Consider the following 21955-nt stretch of genomic DNA (forward strand, 5'->3'; position numbering starts at 1 on the left):
GTGGAGGTCAGAGAGCAACTTCCAGGAGTAGGTTCTCCCATCACTATGTGGGTTTCAGGGATCAAACTCTGGTTGTGAGGCTTTTAGCATCAAGTGCCCACATTGCCCACTTCACCCACTGAGCCTCCTCACCAGCATGCTTAATTAATTGTGGTTCTGGGGATTAATCCTATGGCTTTGACAACACTCATCTAGCAAGCGCTGTACCCATGAATTTCCCACCGCACTGCAACCCTCTTTTCACTTTGAGTTCTGGGAAATGGTTTTACTAAATGCTGAGGCTGTCCTTGAAGTGGAACCCAGGCAGGCTTTGGATTTGTTTTCATCTTGCCAGCCTCCTGAGTAGCTGAACTTGCAGGGCTATCATCCCTATCATACCACTGCCCATCTTTTTTTGTTTTGTTTTGTTTTTGTTTTTCGAGACAGGGTTTCTCTGTGTAGCTTTGGAGCCTATCCTGGCACTCGCTCTGGAGACCAGGCTGGCCTCAAACTCACAGAGATCCGCCTGCCTCTGCCTCCCGAGTGCTGGGATTAAAGGCGTGCACCACCAACGCCAGGCCCCACTGCCCATCTTGATGTTGGCTATATTCTTCTAGGCTGGGGTGTGAAGCTCAGTGGCTTGGTGTGTGCTAGCATTAGAGAAATGCTGAGGAACCTCAGGGGGAGCCTCAGATCCAGGCATTTCAGGCTCTACTGCCAGCATGCTTGCACACAGCAGGAGACCTCTATCTGGGGTCTTTTGGAATCGTCACTGTCATCTCCATCATCACCTTCACCATCACCACCACCATCATCACTATTTTACTATTACCATCCCCACCATCAATATCGTCATGACCCCCACCATCATCATTGCCATCATAGAGACAATGTCTCGCTGTGATGCTCAGGCCGGCCTTAACCTCACACTCCTCCTGCCTTTGTTTTCTGAGTGCCAGGACTACAGCCACACCACCATGTCCTGTTCCCCAGATTCCTCCAATCCCCGTTCATTACCACAGCTCTCACCCTTCCATCCCACCTTCAGTAACAGAATCTTCAAGCTTCCGCCTGAGACTTCCCTTGGGCCTCTTGATGCCTATAATCCACATGCTTTCATCACAGCTTCTACCAGAAAGCAGAAGTGACAGGTTGGGAACAGAAAACAAGATAGAGAATGGGTAAGACTACAGGGGACGGCGCATCCCTGGGAGCCTGTGTCTTTAAGAGCTGGGGCGGGACGGGCCTGAAAGGGCGTGTCGTGGGCGGGGCAATGGGATGGGGGCGTGTCCAGGCAGGGAAGTAGGCGGGACGGGGCTTGTGTGGGCGTGGCTCGGCTGCTCCTGGCCCGGGCTCTAGGGGCGGAAGGTCGTGGCGCCGGCCGTCCGGCTGGAAGAAGCCTCCGAGCTTGCAGATCCAGGCACCGCCCGAGGTAAGAGGAGCCCGAGCTTTGCTGCCCGAGCACCCGTCACTCTAACTTCAGCTTCTTAACCCGGGTTCCAACTGGGACCCCCCAAACCAGAAAGCGCTGCCCAGTTTCTGTCCCTGTCCTTCGCCGTCAAGTCTGCCCACCTCACCAGCGTTCCACGCAGGTGCCGGCATGCTGGAGGCGCTCAATTTGGAAATGAGTAAAAGAAATTGGCGGACAGTGGAGTGGAGACTTGTATTGGGGACACGGGTGTTTGCCTGTGCCCTGGGTCAACGCTCGTGTCCATTTCACAGATGCGGACCCCGAGGCCGTATGCCCAGACATCCCCCAGGCTGCCCACATAGAAAACGCAGACTGAGCTGGAAGGCCGTGTGTTTTTCCACTCCGTATCTGTGCCAAGCAGAGTAGCTAGAACAAGGAGGGACGAGACTCTCTTCCCGTCAACAGGTGAGGAAGTATCTGGGATTCCTTCCGCTCATGGGGATCTCTTCCTGTCCTTCCTGGTCGCTGGGGGCATTGAGAAATGCTTGTGCAAAGAATCACACCCCCTCCAAAAACAAAACAACTCTGATGGCCTTTGCCTCCCTGATTGCAAAAATAAAATGGACAAAATATGTGAGGCAGCTTGCCTAAGACTTTGAGCCAACTTCTGCTTGGAGAGAAAAATGAAGCCCTTTCCCCCTGGCTGGAGGGAAGTGGATTATGCTGCAGCCCCTCCCAACTCTTCCAAGACTGGTCCCAGGCAGTTTGGGTGGCTTTGAGTAACTCACTTCCCTCTGGGCCTCAATTTCCCCATCCGAGGACTGTTGGCTTTGTGGCTTTTTTCCTGCCACATGATCCCTGGCAGCCAGTTGAACTTCTATCCCCAACCCTCTGAACACTCAGAGAGGCCACTGTGGTGTGGCACTTCTGTGGCATCACTGCCCCATGCCTCAGTTTCCTCGTGTGGGGATCAAATGAGTTACCTGGTGTCATGTGCTGGGCTCATTGCAAGACATCAAAGGAGGTTGTGAGGTAAGAGGCACTGTCTTCTCTAGGTCTTGGTGGCCACAGCCAAGGCCACCTCAGAAGTATGGGTTTTTTTTTAGGCTGGAACCCAGTGACTAGTACACATTGAAATCTCAGCTACTGAGGAGGCTGAGGCAAGAGAAACATGAGTTGCCAGGAGTTGGTGGCACACGCCTGAATCCCAGCACTCGGGAGGCAGAGGCAGGTGGATCTCTGTGAGTTCGAGGCCATCTCCTGGTCTTCAGAGCGAGTGCCAGGATAGGCTCCAAAGCTACACAGAGAAACCCTGTCTCGAAAAACCAAAAAAAAAAAAAAAAAAAGAGAGAGAGAGAGAGAGAGAGAGAGAGAGAGAAACATGAGTTGAAGGTCAACATGGAAAATTTAGGAGATCCTGCCTCAAAATACAGAGTAGGGAGAGGGGTAGAAGCAGGCATGGTTCACATCTGTAAGCGTAGTACTTCCAAACCAGAAGCAAGAGGATTGTCACTAGCTCAAGGGCAGCCTGGGCTACATAGTAAATTCCAGGCTAGCCTGTCTCAAAAAAAAAATCAACAAGGCTGGAGATTATAACCCAGTGCTAGAGTATTTGCCTATATTCATAAGACCCTAGGGTCCATCCTGATGCCCCAACCAAAAAGGAAAAAAAAAAAAAAAACAAAAGTCTGAGTTCCTTATTTTTTTTTTGTTGTTTGTTTTGTTTTGTTTTTTCTCGAGACAGGGTTTCTCTGTGTAGCTTTGGAGCCTATCCTGGCATTTGCTCTGGAGACCAGGCTGGCCTCGAACTCATAGAGATCTCTGCCTCCCGAGTGCTGGGTTTAAAGGCGTGCACCACCAACGCCTGGCTTCCTTGTTCTTAGGATTGGCTACTTCCCATACTGATCTCATTCAGCTGTCAAGGCCTCTTCCAGGCCTGATATCCTGGTGAAGGGCAGGTCTCAGGGAGACACCCTGGGGGGCAGGGTCACTCCAGAACAAGAGGCATATATTGCAGCGCAGGAGGATTCTCCCTTGGGAATGGGGCCTCTATATTGAGGAGAGGGACTTGGCTTTGACAAGAAAAGGTCTCTGGGCCCCTCCCCTGGGTCCTGCAGAGGCTACATCCCCTCCTCTCACCCCACCCTGCAGGCACTGGAGTGGCCAGCCCTTTGCAACTGAAGCAAGTAGAGGGCTGTCTGGTCTGGCCCCAAGGGGCTGATGGCAGGCAGATGGCTGGATCTGCGCTGGGCGCCTGGCTTCCTCTGTGTGCCTCTGATAATGGAGACAGCATCTGGGGCCAGAGACCCATCCATGAAGGCCCATGAGTACATCCAGTTTTCAGCCCAAGGTGTCAACGGGACTGCCATGGCAGATGTGAGTATCCGGGCAGGGCAGGAAGGTGGATTGGGTGGAGTGTCTCTGTTGTATTGCCAGCTAATTATTACACATCTGCTGTGTGTCAGCACTGATGGGACTGGACCCTGAGATCTACAGGAGCTCCTGATGGAGCTGACTGTGAGCGACAGATAAAGCCAGAGATTTCAGAGAGCAGTGAGCTATGTAAACAGCCATACTGCATGGGGAGGATGTGAGTGTTTGAAGTTACTTCAGGCTGGTGGTCTGTGACAAACGTGTTCTGTGAACAAGTCACCTTGGAGCTTTAAAGGAAGGGAGGAAGCCGCTTGCACAGACAGCTGGGGGAAAGGCTAGGAAACAAGTGTAAAGGCCCTGAGGCAGATTCAAGCTTAGTGTGTTCCCTAACCGCAACAGGCCAGAAGGGCTGAAGCAGTATGTGTAAAAAAAACCAGGTGGGCAGAGCGATAAAGCTGGCCAGATTACAAAAGGGCTTGCGGATCTAGGCTGGGAGGTGAGATTTGGGAGCCAAAGGAGGGTTTTAAGCAGAGGGATGGCAAGATCTGATTTATGTCTTCCTTCAGGGAGTCTCCCTATGAGGAGGATGGATTGAGAGGAGAGAGTGGTCGGAGAGAGACCAGTGCAGGGAGATAGAGCTCCTATAGCCTGCAGGCTGTGAGACTGGGAGTGTGGTGGTGGGTTTGGTGAATTGGGTGAGACTCAGGAAGAGGGACATACAGGTGGATCAGGCGGAGAGCAGGCGGGGATGAGGAATGGATGTCACCATGGGTCCAGCCTGGTCAGCTAAGGGTGACCCAATGCCAAGGACTTGAACAGAGATTTGATTAGGGGTCTCTGGGGCAAGGGATGGGCGCCAGGGCTAGACAAAGGCAGAAGGACAGCTGCAGGGACAGGGAGGAGGAGCCACAGCAGATTGTAAGGCAGGTGCCTCTTGGGGAGAACTGGGACCCACACCTGTACTTTCTTTTCCTTTTGCCATGTGTGTGTGTGTGTGTGTGTGTGTGTGTGCACATGCGAGAGTACTCATGACTGTGTTGTATGTGTGTATGTATATGTGAGAGGGGTGTATGTTGTGTGGTACGTATGTGTGTGCATACATTTGCATATGTGGAGGTGTATACATGGTGGGTGCTGCTTACAAAGCTTACCTGAGAATATACATGTCCATGAGCACATGGAGGCCTGAGATGGACATAGGTATGGCTTGTTCTTCCATTGTACTCATTGAGCTAGGATCTCTCAGTCAAACCTGGAGCTCACCAATATGGCTAGTCCAGTTAGCCAGCTTGCTCTGGGGGAATCCTCTCTTCCTTTTTTAAAAATTTTTTTTATTTGAATTAGAAACAAGATTGTTTTACATGTCAATTCATTCCAATTCCCTCTCCCTCCTCTCCTCCCCTGCACCCCCCCCCAACTAACACCCTATCTATCTCTTTCTGCTCCCCAGGGAGGGTGAGGCCTTCCATAGGGGGTCTTCCGAGTCTGTCATAGCCTTTGGGATAGGGCCTAAGCTCATCCTGTGTGTCTAGGCTCAGGGGGTATCCCTCTATGTGGGATGGGCTCCCAAAGTCCATTCCTATGCTAGGGATAAGTATTGATCTACTACTACAAGGGACCCCATAGATTTCCAAGATCTCCTCACTGACACCCACGTTCATGGGGTCTGGAGCAGTCCCATGCTGGTTTCCCAGCTGTCAGTGTGGGAACCAAGAGTTCCCCCTTGTTCAGGTCAGCTATTTCTATGGGTTTCTCCAGCCTGGTCTGGACCCCTTTGCTCATCACTCCTCCTTCTCTGCAACTGGATTCCAGTTCAGTTCAGTGTTTAGCTGTGGGTGTCTGCTTCTGCTTCCACCAGATGCTGGATGAAGACTATAGGATGGGATATAAGTTAGTCTTCAATCTCATTATCAGGAGAGGGCATTTAAAGTAGCTGTGTTACTTAGATCGTTAGTTGGTGTCATTTTTGTAGATCTCCAGACATTTCCCTAGTGCCTGCATTCTCTTTAAACCTATAATGTCTCCCTCTATTATGGTTTCTCTTATCTTGCTCTCTTCTGTTCTTCCCCCAACTCAACCTTCCAGCTCCCTTCCCCTCTTCCTTCTAAGGCTGGAATTACAGGTGGTTTCATAACCCACCCAGCATTTACCTGGTTTCTAGGGACTCCATACTCCAGGCCCTATGCCTGTGGGAATGAGCAGCTCTAACCACTGAGCAATCTACCCACTGCTTTCTTTTCTGTTTGAGACAGGGTTTCACGTTTCCCAGGCTGGCTTCAAACTCACTGCCAAATGGAGAATAACTTCGAGCTGATCTTCCTGCCTTCTCCTGAGATCTGGGATTCCAGGCGCGCATCCCCGTGTCATCTCCCCAACCCATGCCTGGTTTCTTTATGTGGATCTGTGGGTAGAACCCAGGGCCAAGCCTTGACACCTGTATTTTCTCTGTCAGAAATCACAAACTCAAACCACCTTCACTGAGAGTGTCGCCGCCCACACCAACTTTATTATGGGAGGAGAGGGGTGTCTGCACCCCACCCTCTGAGATGGCAGTTAAGCCCATTTTACAGGTGGGTGGGCAGTTTGTAGTTACTGGGCCTATAAAATTGGCTGCTACTACCCAGGTAGGAATCTGGGTAATTCTGTTTGTCCAAGTCCCTGTGCTCATTGGCCATCATTGTGCTGAACTCACTGGAAGGCCTGTGTGGTGGGTGGCTTTATCCTGGTACTGGATGAAGACTCTGAGGGACAAGGATATAAAGCTGGCTGTGAGCAAAGTGGTCCCATGGCTCCCTATGACAAACCAAACCTTCCTCTTTAGCACATGGTCTCCAAGAACAGACTCTATCGGCTCCTGTGCTTGAGAAGGCACTGTGCCAGGAGCCTGAGAGGTCTGCTACCCTCTGCGTATTGTCTCATGTAATCTGCATTCATTCACCAAACACTTGTTTATGTTCTACACAGGAACTCATACACTGTAGCCCAGGCTGGCCTTAAACTCAAAATAATGTTCCTGCCTCAGCTTCCTGAGTACTGGGATTACAGACATGAGTTATCATGCTAGTGTGTGTGTGTGTGTGTGTGTGTGTGTGTGTGTGTGTGTGTGTGTGTGTGCTCGTGCAAGTGCGTGCATGAGTTCAAGTACTGGGACTAAAATGTGCGTGCCACCTCACCCAGCAGGTTAGCTAATGTTTCTTGAGCCCCTGCAGTGTTCGAGAATTAGACAGAGAATTTACAGAGCCATCCCCTGCTGCGGCTTCCACTGCTCTGGAAACAGGCCAAGAAACAAACCTGCAGAATAACTTATAAAGTAAAAGGGAACCTGGTTAGAATCAGGTTAAAAGAATGTGGGTGTGGCCAGGCATTGGTGGTGCACACCTTTAGTCCCAGCACTTGGGAGGCAGAGGTAGGCGGATCTCTGTGAGTTCAAGGCCAGCCTGGTCTCCAGTGCGAGTGCCAGGATAGGCTCCAAAGCTACACAGAGAAACCCTGTCTTGAAAAAAAAAAAGAATGTGGGTGTGGTGAGAGGCTAGCTGCTTTGCCTCAGGCTATGGGGTGGGGGGAGGCATACCCCGCCCCACACACACTGGGTTTCTTTTTCTCTGTGTAGCCCTGACCATCCTGGAACTCACTCTGTAGACCAAGCTGGCCTCTAACTCAGAGATCTGCCTGCGTCTGCCTTCTGAGTGCTGAGATTAAAGGCGTGCTGTGATGTTTTCACTGAGTCCTGAACAGCAGGTGCAGAGGTCCTGGGGCAGGGTGATGATTTTACAAACTGCCAAACTGTGGAGGCTGGAATATTGTGCAAGAGGGAGGGAGGAGGGACACTGAGTCAGGTGACTCAGCATGATGTCTCTATTCAAGTAATTACAAACCATTGTAGTACCTTTTTTATTGTTAAATCTCTCTCTCTCTTCTCTCTCTCTTTCTCTCTCTCTCTCTCTCTCTCTCTCTGTGTGTGTGTGTGTGTGTGTGTGTGTGTGTGTGTGTGTGCCTGTCTGTGTCTGTTCAGGTGCCTGGCTGGCCCTTTGGGGACATCTCAGAGCACAAAGCACAGGACTTTCCTGACCGCTGCTGACTGAGAATAGAAGGCCTTCCTAATTGTTTGGTCTCTTCCTGGAGTCATGAGGGCTCTGAGAGCCTCAACCTCCATGGGACCACAGAGGGAGGGCTGAGGAGCATGTGGGCACAAATGGTACCAAGGTGACAGTGGCCAGAGCACTTTGAGGAAACAGCAAGCCACTTAGCAAAGGTCACACAGCTGGACCCTGAGGAGGGGCTCCTGACTCTTGGTCTCTTTATGCTCAGCTCGATGTCCTCCACAATAGCTCAGCTGGCTAGAGGGAGATACTGTGGTCCCAGACCACATGCAGTTTGTCACTTGTCTGGCCCAGTGGATTCAGGGACAGGAGGTTGTTTTTGCTTTAGAACTTGGATGTCTTTCAGAAGGCCATGTGACTGCCCAGAATTCCAAGCGGCCCTGTGGGTTTAGCATTTCTGTAATCTGTGTGGTTCCCAGGCATGGAATTGGCTGCCCATGCATGACCCCTGAGCCCAGTGTCCTCTGAGTTCTCCTAGGCTGAAGTGGAGCCTCAGGGAAGAGGATGGCAGGGCTGTGGGGAGGTAGGCTGTCTCCTAGGCCAGACCCAGAGGGGCACCTCCCTCACCATGCACTACTGAGTGTGAGCAGAGTCGGGGAGGGCCGGGCCTGGGGCTGGATGTCAGGCCATGTGGCAGGAGGCCACCTTCAGAGAACTTGCCTTGCTGACTCATTCTTCTGGGAGTGTATGTCTCCCCATGTGCCTGTCATTCCCATTGTGTCATGTCTTCTCGTTGTGTCATGTCCCATCCTCTGTCCTGCACCCCTGCACCTCCCCCCACCCTAAGGATGGGAATGAGGGAGCAGAAGTGAGAGTCTGAACAAGAAGAAGGGCCACTATGCTGCGGCTGCAGCTGGCCACTATCAAGCAGATCTGGGTGAGACACTCCTAGCAATGGCTGTACACAGGTTGCAGGAGGAGGGGGTGTCCCTTCCCTTCTCTGTGCCTCAGTTTGTCATTGGTGGAGTAAAATCCACTGTGCTATCTCCCAGGCCTCTTGTGTCCAAAGAAGATGATGCCCCGTTGTGGCAGTCCCCACTGTTGCCGTGGGGACAGGGTGTGTGACCAAGTCAGTGTGCCCACAGTAGGGCACTTTCAGACTATGAGCTGGGCTGGGGATTCGGTTCAGTGATAGAGTGCTAGCACACAGTGCCACCGAGGATGCCCGAGGCCCGGGCTTCCCTCCCCACACTGCTTGCCCCTTCCCTGGCTGGGGTTCCTGGGGTCACAGTGGCAGCCACCAGCCCTGCTCTCTGGCTGTGTCCCTTTCTGTCGTCCTCTGTTCCTGTAATGTACCTCTCTAGCACACCTCTCACTGTGAGATTTTGTCTTTCTTGTCTCAGCTTCTAGAGGCCACAGCCCAGCCCGTAGGCCACCACTCAGCACTCTCACTTCCAGGGCTTTTCCCTGACAAAATATTCTGGCACGTGCTGGGAGTCATGTGCTGGGAGTTCACTGTGGGCCACTTGAGTCACTCCCTGAGGGAGCCCTCAGAGTATCCTAGCAGTTTGAGAATACCGTTGTTGTCAGAATGATTATGGTGAGGTAGGGGACAGGGCAAACAGTGGCTTGCCCAGCCCTGGGGTCCTAGATGTGCCTGTTTAATCCCAGCACTAAGGTGCTAGAGGCAGGAGGATCTCTGTGAGTTTGAGGCCAGCCTGGTCTACAGAGCTAGTTCCAGGACAGCCAGAGCTACACAGAGAAACCCTGTCTCAAAATAAATAAAGAAAGAAAGAAAGAAAGGAAGAAAGAAAGAAAGGGGGGGGGGTAGCGGCAGAGTGTCCTGGTCACTTGGACTCTGCCTAGTGTGGATCCTTCAATGTTTTCTAGGTTTACTTACAAGGACTTGACCCTTGTTCCTGTCACAAAGGACCCCATGTACTTGTTTGAACAATGCTGCCTGGTGTACTGAAGTTACTCAGCGTCTTTTATCTTTATTGATTAGTTAATCTTTGTGACGTTGATTAGTGTTAGATAAAGCAAATTGCAGAATCGAGATTCAGGATATCCTGATTTCTCTAAAATTAGCCCTGCAGTAGACCATATGTGTATAGTAACTTAAAGAAAAGAGGAAGTCTCCATAAGGAGGCACTTCAAACTGGCACGGGTAAGATTGGTAGAAAAGTGAGATGGTGGGTGGGGTTTATAACAGGAGATCTAGTCTTTTTTGTTTTTGTTCTTTGGTTTTTTGAGGCAGGGTTTCTCTGTATTGCTTTGGAGCCTGTCCTAGAACTTGCTCTGTAGACCAGGCTGGCTTCGAACTCACAGAGATCCGCCTGCCTCTGCCTCCCTAGTGCTGGGATTAAAGGCATGCGCCACCAATGCCTGGCTGAGATTTAGTCTTTTTATATATTGCTTTTCTAAGCATTTATGTTTGTATCTATTAATTTATTCATTTTTGGTTTTTTGAGAAAGGGTTTCTCTGTGTAGCTCTGGCTGTCCTGGAACTCGCTCTGTAGACCAAGCTGGCCTTGAGGTCAGAGATTTGCCTGCCTCTGCCTCCTGAGTGCTGGAATTATAATGGTGTTAGCCACCAACCCAGCTTGTTTTTATTTTATTTTTATTTATTTTTGGGGGAGTTCAAGGCAGAGTTTCTCTGTGGCTTTGGAGGCTGTCCTGGAACTAGCTCTCATAGACCAGGCTGGTCTGGAACTCGCAGAATCCGCCTACCTCTGCCTCCCGAGTGCTGGGATTAAAGGCGTGTGCCACTACTGCCTGGCTGTTTTTATTATTTTTAATTATGTGTCTTTGTGTGGGTATGTACCCATGGGTACAGGTGCCTTAGCAGGCCAGAGGTATCACATGAACCACCCATGTAGGTGCTGGGAACCTAACTCAAGTCCCATAAGAGTAGTAAATGCTCTTAATTGCTGAGCCATCTCTTCAGTCCATATTATTTTATCATAAAACAAATGAGTATTTGTGAATTACTGTGCTAAGTTGAATTGATTACATTTATCTGTTTATTTCATGTGTATGAGTGTGGAAGTCAGAGGACAACTTTTGTAGTCATTTCTACTACATGGGGCCTGGTGGTCAAATTCAGGTCATTGGCTTGTTTTTCAATGAGCACTGTCACCCATGGAGACATCTTGCTGGCATACACATTTATTTTTTAAGACAAAAACATCCAGTGGCCGGGAGTTGGTGGCGCACGCCTTTAATCCCAGCACTCGGGAGGCAGAGGCAGGTGGATCTCTGTGAGTTTGAGGCCAGCCTGGTCTCCAGAGCGAGTGCCAGGATAGGCTCCAAAGCTACACAGAGAAACCCTGTCTCGAAAAACCAAAAAAAAAAAAAATTCAGTGGATACCTTTGGGGGTTAGGGACAGGCTGAAGGGAGATCATGTTCAACTGCTTAGACGGGTCCAATCTGGTCTCTCCCTGGGTGGCTCTATCACCCATGTCCCTTGCCTTCCCTCTTTGCAGTGCCGAGCCGTGTGTGGCCTGAACACTTCTGACCGCTGCGATTTTGTCAGGATGAATCCCGACTGCCACAGTGAGGGAGGCTACCTGGACTACCTCGAGGGCATCTTCTGCCACTTTCCCCCCAACCTCCTCCCTCTGGCCATCACCCTTTATGTGAGTCTGTGCCCTGGGGACCTGGTAATGGGCAGGTGTCTCCAGTGGGAAGTAACTGTGTTTCCCTTTCTGGTTCCCACCAGGTTTTCTGGCTACTTTACCTCTTTCTGATCCTGGGAGTCACCGCAGCAAAGTTGTGAGTGTGGCCTTGGGTCATGTCCAGCTTACAGAGGGGAAAATGCAATCCTGAGAGCTGAGAGCCAGTGACTTGGTTTGGGGGACTGATGGGGCAGGGGCCAGTCACTGCAAGCATGCTCATTGTTGGCCTTTCGTGGCAGCGGGCCCTCATGCATGCGTGTGCATGTGCTTACAGAGACCAGAGGCCAATCTCAGGTGTTGTTCTTGAGAATGCCAAGAATTCTGTCCTTTTTTGGGGGGGTGGGTGCATGGTTTGAGACAGGGTTTCTCTGTCCTGGAACTTACTTTGTAGACCAGGCTGGCCTCAAATTCACAGAGATCCTTCTGCCTCTGCCTCCTAAGCGCGCTGGGATTAAAGGCGTGTGCCACCACCACCTGGTTAGAATTCTGGTTTTTTTTTTTTTTTTTTTTTTTTTGAGACAGGGCCTCTCACTGATTGGATTAGACTGGCTAGCCAGTGAACCCTTGCTTCCACAGCACTGGGGATTGCAAATATGCCACCATATCCAGCTTTTTCACATGGGACCAGGGATTGAACTCAGGCCTCCATGCTTACAAGGCAAGCACTTTACTGGCTGAGTCCCCTCCCTGCAGACCCTGACTGTTGGCTCTTCCTCTTCTAGCTTCTGCCCTAACTTGTCAGCCATCTCCACCAATCTCAAGCTCTCCCACAATGTGGCAGTATCCTTTGATCGAGCTCCCTGTAGGAAGGGTGGTCAAGGGAGGCGGGGACACAGGGTGGCAGTTGTGGTCTGCATGGAACCCCCTTGACATACTCCCCCATGGTGTCACCTTCTTGGCCTTTGGGAACGGAGCCCCAGATATCTTCAGCGCCCTAGTGGCTTTCTCAGACCCACGCACTGCTGGCCTGGCCATTGGGGCTCTGTTCGGTGAGCACAGTTCTATTGGTATATGGAGGTATTGGGGGTCTCCCAGAGTGTCTGCTCCTGAGTGGACTGCTCTGCTGTCTTCCAGGTGCAGGGGTGCTGGTCACCACTGTAGTGGCCGGAGGCATCACCATCCTGAACCCCTTCATGGCTGCCTCCAGGCCTTTCCTCAGGGACATCGCTTTCTACATGGCAGCTGTATTCCTAACTTTCACTGCACTCTATCTCCGGCGGATCACGCTGGCGTGGGCACTGGGTGAGCAATCAGGGGCATTCCAGGACAGAGTCTCTGGAAGTGTCTGAGGATGGAGAGGTTGATTTGATACAAAGTGACAAACTCTACTCAAGGCAACAAATGATAAACAAAGGGAGGGTGGAACCTGGAGACTTTCAGATGTGATATTACCCCAGGGGCCTCACAGTGAACACAGTCAATTCTGATTAAGAGAGCCCAATATGAGGATCAGGGAAGGGACACAAGCCACCATGGAGGGGCTACTCGTCATTTCCCTGGCGGGGGAGGGGTAAATGGGAACCTGGCAAGGGTCTTGAGCTGGAGCCACCCTAAACTCATTCTAGTCATGGAAGGTAAGAAGCCAGAGACAGGTTAGCCTAGCAGGAGGCTATCAGGGACCACATCCCAGACTTGCCTGTTGCTCTGACTTCTTCCACTGAGTAATGGGGGGCGGGGGTGCTGGTGGACGGGACTCACAGGTTACTGTTCACTTCCTTCTCCGATGGAGGGGTTTCAAGGCAGATAGGAAAGGTGGGCCTAGAATGCCAAGAAAAAGGTATGTAGACTCACCCACCAGGACCGGGTTAGGCTGACACCTGTTGCCCAGATGCCAGCTGATGATGTCTGCACCTCTGCCCGTAGGTTACCTGGGCCTCTATGTGTTCTATGTGGTCACAGTCATCCTCTGTACTTGGGTCTACCAACGGCAACGTAGCATGTCTCTGGTCCACTCCATGCCTGAGACACCAGGTAAGGAACCTCCACAGGGGTACAGAAGGGACTAGGCACCTCTGTCCTCTGCTACCTCATGTTCCCCAAGGCCAGTCTGTCTTTTGCCTGACCATCTCCTCTCTGTGCAGTTCCCACCCTGCCCACACCATGTCTGTCCCCTGATTTGTGTGGGCAAGCCTCAGAACTCTCTCGTCCCGGGTCACAGGTCTCCACAGCATTATCACAGTTGGTCACGTTCGTACACATTGAATGTACCTCTGCCCTCAGGAAGAATCCAGATGAACCCTATAGGCACATGTTCAGAGCACAAGTACACACATACACACAAGTGCACCTCCCCATGTATGTAACTCATACAAAATACACAGAAACATACTGTAGGTGGAGTTTTCCTGTCCTGACCCCTTGCTCCCAAATAACCAACACAGAAATTTAAGATTACTTATAAATGCTTGGCCGATAGCTCAGGCTTGTTACTAACTAGCTCTTACAACTTACCCCATTTCGATTAATCTATGTGCTGCCTCAAGGCTTGTGGATTTTGCCTCTATCCCATTTGGGAGGGGGCAATTTTTGAGACAGGGTTTCTCTGTATTGCTTTGGAGCCTTTCCTGGAAGTTGCTCTGTAAACCAGGCTGGCCTGGAACTCACAGAGATCCATCTGCCTCTGCCTCCTGAGTGCTGAGACTAAAGGCATGTGATACCACCGCCCAGCACCTCTATCCCATTTTGTGTGTCTGACTTATTATCTGCCTAGCTGGTGACTCCTCTGACTCCACCTTCCTCATCCCATCAACCAGCACCCCAACACCAGACAGATGGTAGACCCAGACTCCAAAGGCTATACCTGGGCACCTACAAGCCATTCTGTTGCCAGTCTGCATAAAGCCTGTCTGTGTGGCTTCAAGCCTGCAGGGGGCAGCACTATCTCACTCTGGCATAGAGGGCCTAAGCGCCCTCCTACAGGAAGGATGCCAGGATATCCCGCTCTCTGCTAAGCAAGCTGTTAGAATTCAGAGCCTGCCCTGCTGCTGTGTCTGTAGCGGGGCAGGCTCTGAAAAGCTGGGCAGGATGGGATGGGAAAGGATAGTGATTCTGGGAGAAGCCAAGATCACAGAGAGGCAAAAAGAGCTTCCCGAATGCTGGGATTAAACGCTTGTGCCACTGCTACCTGGCAAATGTAATAATTTTTTAAGGTCCTAGGCTAGCCTGGGAAAGCCAGTGTAGCCACCAGTCACTCACCTGTTGGGTATTGAACTGCACATGGCTATTGCCGATGTTTGAGGGTGTTTTGTGAGTTGTGTTCCCACAGTGTAGGGATTTCTGAGTGTGTGTAGCCATTGCTGAGAAAGCTAAAGTAAAGGGCTCAGGCAGAATGTGTCTGACATGCACAGGGTCCTGGGTTCTATCGCCAGCACTGCATAAGGTAGGCACGCCTGAGGTATGCCTATTACCCCAGCAATGCAGTGATGATGGCTGGAAGAAGTTCAGGGTCAGCCTGTGCTATGTGAGACCCTGCCAAGGAAGGAGGGGATAAAGAAGGAGGGAGGGAGGGAAGGTCTGGGCATTTGCAAATTAACTCCGTCCTGTCCCAGAGGTGATCCCTCCCCCCAACCCCCCACCCAGCATGGTTCCGGGATGTCACAGGCCTGTTAACCATGCCCTTCCTGCTCCTGTTTCCTACAGAGATACTGTCTGATTCTGAAGAGGATCAGGTGTCTTCCAACACCAACAGCTATGACTATGGTGAGGCCCCAGGCCCATGGTGTTAAGGACACCAGGAAATACTGGGGCCCTCTGCTGGGCTGGGAGGGCAGGAGAATAGGCCTTCCTGGATGAGCCAAGCACAGTCACATCTGCCCCACCTACTACACACAGGAGATGAATACCGGCCTCTGTTGCTGGGTCAGGAGACCACTGCCCAGATCCTGATCCAAGCCCTGAATCCCTTGGACTACAGGAAGTGGAGGACCCAGTCAATGTCCTGTAGGCTCCTGAAGGTGGCCAAGGTAAGAGGGGTCTCAGGATCCAGGCTCCTGGCCTTGTGTCTGTAATACAGCGTGGGATTATTTTGTTTTCTTTTGAGACAGGATCTTACTGTGTAGTCCTGGCTGGCCTGGCACTAGCTATGTAGACCAAGCTGACCTTGAACTCACAGAGATCCACCTGCCTCTGCCTCCTGAGTGTTGGGGCTAAAGGTGTGTGCACCATCCCCTGCCATTGTGATGCTTCACCTGGAGTCCACTGAAATGCCCTTTGATTTCGAACCTGGGATCAGTGGGGAAACTGAGTCCTCAGGCATGACTGGTGACCTGAACCAGGGCTTTCTACCCTCTATGGAAGAGGAAAAGTGTCTGCCAGGGACAGGGAAACCCACCAGAGGCCTGGGTAGATTTTAGACCTTGCTAGTCTCAGGAATAAAGAATGAACTACATAGCCGGCGTTGGTGGCACACACCTTTAATCCCAGCACTCCGGAGGCAGAGGCAGGCGGATCTCTGAGTTCGAGGCCAGCCTGGTCTTCAGAGCGAGTGCCAGGAAAGGCTCCAAAGCCACACAGAGAAACCCTGTCTCGAAAAACAAACAAACAAAAAAACCGAACAAACAAAGAATGAACTACGTTTGTACACCTGTGCCTCTGACGTCATCCAAGCCCGGTTCCTTCAGTATAAAATGGGATTGTGGGGCAGGGAATGTAGCTCGCTGGTGGAACGCTTGGCCTAATGTGCTTGAAGCCCTGAGTTCATCCCCACATTACGTAAGTGAGGTGTGGTGGGCGCACCTCTAATCTTGGCACTGAGGAGGAGGTAGAACCAGAGAAGGGGCCAGGATGCACGGGGCACTCCAGGATGGAGGAGCTTTTGCCGCACCCCCTTTCCAGCTGACCCCTCCCACTCCCCACCGACGCTGTCCCACACCCCCAGTTGCCTGTGGAGTTCTTGCTGCTGCTCACAGTACCCGTCGTGGATCCTGACAAGGACGATCGGAATTGGAAGCGGCCACTCAACTGTCTGCAGCTGGTCATCAGCCCCCTGGTCCTGGTCCTGACCCTGCAGTCGGGGGTCTGTGAGTACTACTCCCCCACTGTCTCCCTCCTCCTCTTCCCCCAGAGCCTCTTCAGACTAGACTCCCAGGTATGCCTAGCCAACAAGAACTTCCCTGTCAGTGGTCCAGTCCTGTCGCCTGCAAGTGGAGCTGTAAACAAGTGGTCCTAGGATAGGCCACATCCAGCCTCTGCCTGTCTCGTCTCCATCAAAGACAGGAGGGCTGAGGGATGGGCAGGGCTCAGAGATAGAACACTTGCCTAGCAGTTGAGGTGCTGGGTTTCATGTCCAATACTATGCTACTACTAAAAAAAAAAATTAGAGACTGCTGGGCGATAGTGATGTGCACCTTTAATCCCAGCACTTGGGAGGTAGAGGCAGGTTGATTTCTGAATTTGAGGCCAGCCTGGTCTACAGAGCGAGTTCCAGGACTATACAGTCAGGCACTGTCTTTAAAAAAAAAAAAAATTAGGGCTGGAGATGGCTGGGAGGTTAAGAGCACTGGCTGCTCTTCTAGAGGTCCTGAGTTCAACTCCCAGCAGCTACATGGTGGCTCACAATCAGCTGTAATGAGATCTGGTCCCCTCTTCTGGCCTGCAGGCATACATGCAGGCAGAACCATGTATACATAATAAATAAATAAATCTTAAATAAAAAAGTTACAGAATGAGAAATTTCACATCAAATTCCAGCTTTACCATCTTGAGATCTAGGCTAGAAGGAACACATGCCAGAGCCTGGAGGGTGGCCCTCAGCTTCTGTGGTCCCGGAGCCTGCCATTGCCCTCAGAGTAACTTGCTGGCCCCCACCACACTGGCTTTTCCCCACCGGCCCCAGAATAGCAGTTTCATTTCTATCTTGTTGTAGCTGAGGAACACAAAGACTCGCCAGGCACTTTCTAGTCCCACCTGTTTTTCTCTTGTTTTCTGAGGTGAGTAACTCATAGTTCTCATGTCTGTCTTCCGGTACCTCCCTCAACCCAAGGTTGGTGAGGTGGGAGTCTGAGGCAAAGGCATGGTGATCACCATGCGATTTTTTTTAATAATCTAATTTTTAAATTATTTTTTAAAGGTTTTATTTATTATGTATATAATATTCTGTTTCCCTGTATATCTGTACACCAGTAGAGGGCACCAGATCTCATAATGGATGGTTGTGAGCTACTATGTGGTTGCTGGGAATTGAACTCAGGACCTCTGGAAGAGCAGCCAGTGCTCTTACCCTCTGAGCCATCTCTCCAGCCCTCACCATGCAATTTTCATGCCAGGGTGAAACCAGAACTATGTTGTATGAATGTGTGCCCAGATTATAGAAGGATGGGGGTGGCTGTGGTTAGGAAGGGAAATCAGGATCCCTGGGAACCTGGTCCCTTACAGCCTTTGTCCCTGAGGGAGCTGTGGCCCTGCTTCCTACCAGGGCAAGCCTGAAGTTTACTTCCTAGCCACTGGGTCTTTTTCTAGGATGGAATCCAGGGCTTCACACAGCTAAATGTAAACATGCCTATGCTATAGCCCCAGCCCTCACCTTTTTATTTTAGATAGTCTCAGTATGTATCCCAGGCTGGCCTTGAACTCACCATGTAGAGGAAGAAGAATGCCATACACTCCAGAATTTTCTGCCTCCATCTCCTCAGTGCGAGAGCTAAGATGATAGGCATCCACCACCCTATCTGGTTTATATGATGCTGGAGGAGGAACCCAGGCTTTAGGCATGCTAGGCACACTGTCTCCCGGCCCAGCTGCTTCCTCAGCATGCTGCCCACCTCCTTTCTGGCATTTGAGACAATGTTTCTTGTATCCCAGGCTGTCTTCAACTCTATGTAACTGAGGCTGGCCTTGAGCTTCTGAACTTGCTAAAAGTCTGTATCACTGTGGGGAATTGTGGGAGGAAGTGGGAGCCAAGGCTGGGGGATCCCAGCTCCCTTTCTTGTCCCATAGATGGCATCTATGAGATTGGTGGCCTCCTTCCTGTCTGGGCTGTGGTGGTGATCGTGGGCACAGCTCTGGCCTCAGTGACCTTCTTTGCCACATCTAACAGAGAGCCCCCTAGACTTCACTGGGTAAGGATTGGAGGCCTCCGATGGACGGCCCGGCCTGGGTGTGTTCCTGGGGTGGCTTGGTGAGCCGATAATGTCTACCCTAAAGGGGAACTGAACCCCAAGCTATTTGCCTGTTCAGGCTTGTTTTATTGAGATACTACATACTTTTCTGGTTTTGTTTTGTTTGCTCCATTATGTGCCTAAGTGTTTGGCTTGCATGTGTATATGTGCACCAAGTGTATGCAAGCTCAAATCTTGAATACTGTCAGGCAAGCACTCTGCTACTGGGTCCCATCCCAACCTGGGTTGTGGGTACCTAGGTTACAAATAAGGACCTGAGGCTGTGTCCTGCTGGGGACCAGCTGGGGTCCTAGCAGGATTCCCATTTCCTCCACAGCTCTTTGCCTTCTTGGGCTTCCTGACCAGTGCCTTGTGGATCAATGCAGCTGCCACCGAGGTGGTGAACATCTTGAGGTCCCTGGGCGTGGTCTTCCGTCTGAGCAACACTGTACTAGGGCTCACCCTCCTGGCCTGGGGGAACAGCATTGGAGGTGACTTGGGGCTCTTTCCTTCCCTGGCCACAGTGTGTGTGTTCTCTGCACCAGTGGGTTGCCCACTGTCATTTTTGAGTGACTACCACTGTGTGTGTGTGGGGGGGGTGGCGGTCACTAAACCACCACTGGGCTGGAATATTCTACAAAGGCCTTCCTAGTTTGATGCAGAAACACTCCACAGCTCCCCAGAGTTCAGGCAGGACATGAAACCCATTACAACCAACCATGCTTAGTGTACATGTGGGGGGTGTGACACACAGGCTGTCACACATACATACCTATAGCACTTGTGTAGTCACAGCAGCTTGGTTATGATTGACCAGGTTACCCACTGAACAGGAACAGTCTAGCATGGAGCTAGGAGTCCAGAACCCAGCTGTCCTTTAGCTCAGGCCTTAGAGTATCTCACCGAAAGCACACAGAGGTGCCGTGAGATATAGTGGGGTACAGTACTATACCCCTAAGGTTGCTCCCAGTGAGAAAGAGTGGGGTAAGCGGAATTAGAGTGAAGGGTGTCTTAGAGGATGCTGGGTCCCTCAGAGGGCCCCTTATCGGTGTTTGTTGACTGACTAGCTATGTAAACAGGAGCCTGCCCCTCACAGCCTACTCTCCCTCTCTGCAGATGCTTTCTCAGATTTCACGCTGGCCCGCCAGGGCTACCCTCGGATGGCATTCTCTGCCTGTTTCGGTGGCATCATTTTCAGTATCCTTTGTGAACTTCTTTGAGCCCCGGTGTGATGTCCCAGCTCTGAGAATCACAGGTGGGCTCTGAGTACCACCCTTGGGACTGGCCAGGGACCTATGGCTTCACCTTCGCATTTGTTGATGGGGAATTCTAATTCCAGCCTCAGGTTAGTAGAAAGGAGTGAACCTGAAATGATCAGGGATGGTCTTGGCTCCATCTTAGCCTCAGTTTCCCCATCTGCCAAGTGCTCACAGGTGCCCAGCATTTCCGACACCCCATTTCGCTCTCGCAGGTTGAGTGCAAAATAAGCTCTTCATACCCATTTTATTAAAGGCATTAGCATCAAGGGTTTGGGGTTCGGGGCCCTGGGTGTAGACAGTCAAGAAGGCCATGTGCTGAGGAGGCCTCTGAGCCCAGGACTGAGGTGAGGAAGGGCTGTAAGGTTGGGCTGTGGGCTCCTGCAAAGCTTCCTTAACTGGCTACAGATATCCTGGTGGGTGTCGGGCTAGGTTGCTTGCTGCAGATTGCCCGGAACCACGCCACAGAGGTGAAGGTAAGCCAACCGTCTTGAGGGACAGCTAGTGTGACTGCAGAATATCTTAAAAATATTTGACATAGGGGTTGGAGTTTCCCTGCAAGCAGACAAGATAACTAAGATGCAGCTTGCATGGAACGGGCAGGTGGCCTGGGGCTTTGGATCCATTCAGGTTGCCAGTGGATTAGTGATGACTTACCCCACTTCCTGGATAAGCATGCATGGGGTGAGGTCCAAAGCTGGGAGTCAGACCCCAAAACTGCCCACAGGGAAGAGCTGGGAGAAGAGATGTACCCCAGAAGGTGGGCCCATCACCTCAAGGGAGGACTCTCTTGTTTTTGTTTGTTTTTTTGAGACAAGGTTTCTCTGTGTAGCCCTAGAACTCTCTGTAGACCAGGCTGGCCTTGAACTCACAGAAATTCATCTGCCTCTGCCCCCTAAGTGCTGGCATTAAAGGTGTGGGCCACCATTGCCTGGCTCTCAGGGAGGACACAGGCTGGCCTAGATTCTTGTGTATGCCAAGACTTTACTGAGGCATTGAAGTACATGTGTTTTGGGGAGGAGTCTGGGAATCTTCAATCTTCAGAGACCTGGGGACTAAAGTCTATGGCTCAGACATGCTAAGCCATGGCCCAGAGGGCTCTCACGGTGGATGCTCAACAACCTCTCTTGTTCTCCCCACAGCTGGAGCCAGATGGACTGCTGGTGTGGGTGCTGGCCAGCGCCCTGGGACTCAGCCTAGTCTTCTCACTGGTGTCCGTGCCGCTTCAGTGTTTCCAACTCAGCAAGACCTATGGTCTCTGCCTGCTCCTCTTCTACGTCACTTTCCTTATTGTGGTCCTACTCACAGAATTTGGGGTGATTCACTTGAAGAGGGTCTGACTGAAGCTGCTTGGCCTGGTGGTTTAGGGGTGACTCCCCTGGCCTCCTGATGGGAGAACTGGAGGGGGGCCCTCTGCAGTTCCTGTGTAGCTCCCAAAAGGGTGGTCTATTATTGCCAGAGCAGAGAGCTCCTCATGGATAACAAGGTCCTGAATGCTGGCACCCAGCAGCTTTAGTCTGGGGATTTGGAGGCTGGCTTTGCTGGGGACCACCCCAGGTGGAAAGGATGGGCCAGTGGGGAGGACAGCCTGTTGGCTCCCATCACTGCTAGGCTTTGGGCAGCAGCCCTGTGCCTCCTCCTTAGGCCCTCCCACAGTCCACAGTGTCAGCTGAGTCCCGCACCAGTGTTGGCTGAACAGACCCAGCATGTTGTTTCTCAGCTTCTCATGTAGTGTTACAGTCAAAGGAAACAGGTCATGTTAACCGTTGTACATGGTACTGAGCCACATGGTTCAAAACCACCTGGCCCCTACCCTGCCCGACAAGTGACTGCTACATTGGACCATGGATCCAGACTCTTCTAGAACTTTGTGTTCGGAATTCTGGCTCCCCAGTCTACAAAACAGGAGCCAGCCTGGGCCCTGTGTGCCTACCTCAAGGGGAGCCAGGGGGAGTGCCCCCCTCCACAGGGGCTTCTTGCAAGTGGTGTGACCAGCCTTTTAAAGATGCCACTCACTCCCTGACTGCTTTCAGCTGTAACTGAGAAACTTGATTGTTGGTTTTTAGTCCCCATCCCCTCCCCCCCAAAAATAAAAAGACGAGCTATTTTACTCATACCAGAGAG

General features: G+C 51.5%; 1 protein-coding gene across 3 annotated transcripts; it reads left to right on the plus strand.

The window, feature by feature from the left end:
- The first annotated feature begins 1294 nt into the window (after nucleotides 1-1294).
- On the plus strand, nucleotides 1295-21947 carry Slc8b1 (solute carrier family 8 member B1). Of its 3 annotated transcripts, XM_027414143.2 has the most exons (17): nucleotides 1295-1411; nucleotides 1702-1855; nucleotides 3542-3766; nucleotides 11290-11442; nucleotides 11526-11578; nucleotides 12204-12261; nucleotides 12365-12470; nucleotides 12556-12723; nucleotides 13345-13452; nucleotides 15121-15180; nucleotides 15313-15443; nucleotides 16358-16499; nucleotides 18415-18536; nucleotides 18913-19066; nucleotides 19692-19772; nucleotides 20240-20307; nucleotides 20974-21947. In XM_027414143.2, the coding sequence occupies exons 3-17, from the start codon at nucleotides 3611-3613 to the stop codon at nucleotides 21169-21171; spliced, it is 1758 nt and encodes a 585-aa protein (XP_027269944.1). In that variant the 5' UTR covers nucleotides 1295-1411; nucleotides 1702-1855; nucleotides 3542-3610; the 3' UTR covers nucleotides 21172-21947. The 3 variants fall into 3 exon arrangements, with proteins under 3 accessions (XP_027269944.1, XP_027269945.1, XP_027269946.1); XM_027414144.2 differs by lacking the exon at nucleotides 1702-1855 and having other exon boundaries at nucleotides 1320-1411; XM_027414145.1 differs by lacking the exons at nucleotides 1295-1411; nucleotides 1702-1855; nucleotides 3542-3766 and adding an exon at nucleotides 7460-7501.
- Nucleotides 21948-21955: the final 8 nt, after the last annotated feature.

This window comes from Cricetulus griseus, chromosome 4, assembly GCF_003668045.3.
Source record: "Cricetulus griseus strain 17A/GY chromosome 4, alternate assembly CriGri-PICRH-1.0, whole genome shotgun sequence".
NCBI lineage: Eukaryota > Metazoa > Chordata > Mammalia > Rodentia > Cricetidae > Cricetulus > Cricetulus griseus.

Bases quoted from the DNA above. Each gene is read 5' to 3' on its own strand.
- Slc8b1 (XM_027414143.2), top strand. From the start codon at position 3,611: ATGGCAGGCAGATGGCTGGATCTGCGCTGGGCGCCTGGCTTCCTCTGT. The intron at 3,767-11,289 runs GTGAGTATCCGG...CCCTCTTTGCAG, and splicing joins ACGGGACTGCCATGGCAGAT to TGCCGAGCCGTGTGTGGCCT. The intron at 11,579-12,203 runs GTGAGTGTGGCC...TTCCTCTTCTAG, and splicing joins GGAGTCACCGCAGCAAAGTT to CTTCTGCCCTAACTTGTCAG.